Consider the following 2,705-nt stretch of genomic DNA (forward strand, 5'->3'; position numbering starts at 1 on the left):
CACTCACACAGAGCAACTGCACTGTGCAGCTGGGAACAGCTTACTAAAATTCAGGCCATGTATGGTTAAGTTTCATATGGTGATTCAAGCATTTTAGATACGCCAAGTTACCATCACTGCCTAATTGCTTTGATGGAAAATAACAAAGCCACAAAACCCCCTCTCTTGCATACAGATTTCTGTATCTAGTAAGGCAGCTCTGAATGTGACATAGAAAAAAAACAGAAGAATTCCAGATGTTAAAAATATCATTTAATTAAAGAAAGATAAATCATACCAAAAGTTTAGGTCACTCTTCGTTAATACATTTGCATTTATTTTAGAATATACTCTACATCTGAGTAAAAAAGTTTTAAATAAACTCCAGTACATGTACAACCACAGGACCCGCCATCTCTCCCACAACAGAGGGATGTTCCTTAGCTCTCTGGGTTCCCTCCGAGGTGACAGAAGCAATTTTGTGCCAGTTTCGTTACGTTCATCGGCTTGAGTGGAGCCTCCTTATCGGCCAGCAATGCCACCACCTCGTACGCACACGGGTTCAGCCTCCCTGCCGGGGCGCGCACAGCGGCTGCTCGCCCCGGACCGTACAACGAAAAAAACACGGAGGGGGTCAAAATAATTAATAAACTAGTACTGATTAATTTACATTTCTTTCTCTCTCTTGTGCGTTGGTAGAAAACCTGCTGCAGTCTTGGGAGCGCGCAGGGAAGCCCGGGCCCGGGGCGCTGCCCTCGGCCACCGCAGCAGCGGCGGCGCCGGGCGGGGACGCGCCGCTCCCGCCGGCTCGGAGCCCCTTCCCCCGCTCCCCCGGCGCTCACTGCCCCCAGCTGCTGACGCCGATCTCCTGCTTGTATCTGTTGGTGAGGACGTTGGCCTTGCGGGTGAGCTTGGAGAGGACCGAGTGGAGTCCGCTGAGGTGGTAATGGAACTGCTGCTCCAGGTCCTCCTCCCCCTCGCCCTCCTCGGCGGGCCCGCCGCCCAGCTTGTCCTTCTTGCGGGCGGCCTCCTCGCCCGCCGGCGGCTGCACCACGCCCCACTCGATGTCGTTGCGGATGGACTTGAGCAGCATGTAGTGGCTGTACATGTCCCTGCGGGAGAAGTAGGCGCCGGGGTCGCCGGGCGGCAGGGCAGCATCCTGGGGCGGGCACACGGCGCCCGCCGCGTCCAGCTCCTCCAGCAGCAGCGGCACGTCGCGCAGCAGGCTGGGCACCATCACCGTCTGGTCCATGTTGTTGACGGCGCCGATGAAGCGGTTCATGGCGTTGAAGAGGGAGTACTTCTGGCTGTACGAGTCGCAGATCTGCATCATGCTGGCGGCCGGGCAGACGTGCTCAGCGACGCGGCTCGGACCGGACCGCGGGGCTCCTCCGGCGGCGACCTCCTCCTCCTCCTCCGCGCTAGCGGCACCGGCCGCCCTCCGTGGCGGGCTGGGCTCGGCGGCTGCTGGCGATCAGAGCCCTGCTGGGAGGCGGTGGCAGAGGCGCCGGGGTTAGAGGCTGCTCTCCCTCTCTCTCCTCCCTCCCCCAGCCCGCCTTCCCGTCCTCCCGTCCCCTCCCGCCAGCGCCTTCTCCTCCCCCGCCGCCTTTATCCCCGGCCCCGCGTCCTTCCTCCAGCCTTCCCCTCCCCGTCCCTTCTCTCACCCTCCGCTCCTCCGCCTGCCCTGCCGCAGCCGCCGGGGCTCACTGCCGCCGCTGCCCGCCGTACAAAACTAGCCAAAACGCAGAACTTGCCCCGCGACTCCTCCCAGGAACCGGGTGCGGGGGGTGGCCGAGGGGATGGCAGCCCCGCCGGTAATTACAATTCAAGCGGTCCCCGGCCGCCGTGCCGCGGGGAAGGCACCCACCGTAGCTCGAAGCTGTTCCCCGCCGCCCGTGGCCGCACTCCCATCCCCGGCGCCGTATTTATAGCGCGTATCTTACAACAAGGTGTTCCCCAGTGCCACCCCCCGCGCCGCCACACCAGATAAAGGCGGCGGGCGGCGGCCACGCCGGCTCCGCCTCTCTCCCCCCACCGGGGGAGGGCGCCGGGAGCAGAGCCCGCACCGCGGGCATCCCGAGGGGGCCGGGCCGCGCGGGCTTGGAGCTGGCGGCAGAAACTGCGGAGCTGAGGCCGCAGGGAGCCGTTCCAGAGCGGCGGCGACTCCCTCGCACCCTAACCCTGGGACAAGGCAGCGGCAGCGGCCGCGGTCCCGGCTCGCAGCGAGGGGCGCCGTGCCCGAGCGGCGCTGAGGGCCCGCGCTCCCCCGCCGGGCGGGGCCGCGCCGGAGCGGGGGCGGGGCGAGCGGCTGGCGGGTGATTGACAGCCCGTGCCGCGGGACACGCGGGCCCCGCGTGCTGCCCGCGTTCTCCCGGCCCGCCCATTGGCTGCCGGGCGCGCGGCGAGCGTGACAGCGGCTCCGCCCCTCCGCGCGCCGCGTGCCCCAGCGCCAGTCGGAGCGGGCGGCCGGGCGGGGAGGGCGCGGGGTTTGCGGGCGCCCGGCCAGGCTCGCGTTGCCACCTCCCAGCAGTGCGCCGAGAGCCGGGGCTCCCCCGCGGCCATCCCGCGCCGCGCCAGCCCGGGGGCGGCGGGGAAGCCCGGGCAGCCTCCGGACAGCCTTTGTCTGTGTCCCGGCGCTGCGCGGGGCGGCCGGCATCACCCCACAGCCTCACGTCCGGGCCCAGCCAATCGGCGCGCCGCTGTCCGCCCTCCGCCAATCAGCGAGC

At 66.6% G+C, this 2,705-nt stretch overlaps 1 protein-coding gene across 4 annotated transcripts; it reads right to left on the bottom strand.

The window, feature by feature from the left end:
• Positions 1 to 234: 234 nt before the first annotated feature.
• On the bottom strand, positions 235 to 2,245 carry MID1IP1 (MID1 interacting protein 1). Of its 4 annotated transcripts, none has more exons than XM_030959095.1 (2): positions 1,847 to 2,245; positions 235 to 1,461 (listed from the first exon to the last, which is right to left on the bottom strand). In XM_030959095.1, exon 2 carries the CDS (start codon positions 1,310 to 1,312, stop codon positions 818 to 820), a length of 495 nt encoding a protein of 164 aa, XP_030814955.1. In that variant the 5' UTR covers positions 1,313 to 1,461; positions 1,847 to 2,245; the 3' UTR covers positions 235 to 817. The 4 variants fall into 4 exon arrangements, with proteins under 4 accessions (XP_030814955.1, XP_030814963.1, XP_030814938.1 ...); XM_030959103.1 differs by having other exon boundaries at positions 235 to 1,464; XM_030959078.1 differs by having other exon boundaries at positions 1,644 to 2,245.
• Between the last annotated feature and the right edge of the window lie 460 nt (positions 2,246 to 2,705).

This window comes from Camarhynchus parvulus, chromosome 1, assembly GCF_901933205.1.
Source record: "Camarhynchus parvulus chromosome 1, STF_HiC, whole genome shotgun sequence".
In the NCBI taxonomy this organism is placed as follows: Eukaryota; Metazoa; Chordata; class Aves; order Passeriformes; family Thraupidae; genus Camarhynchus; species Camarhynchus parvulus.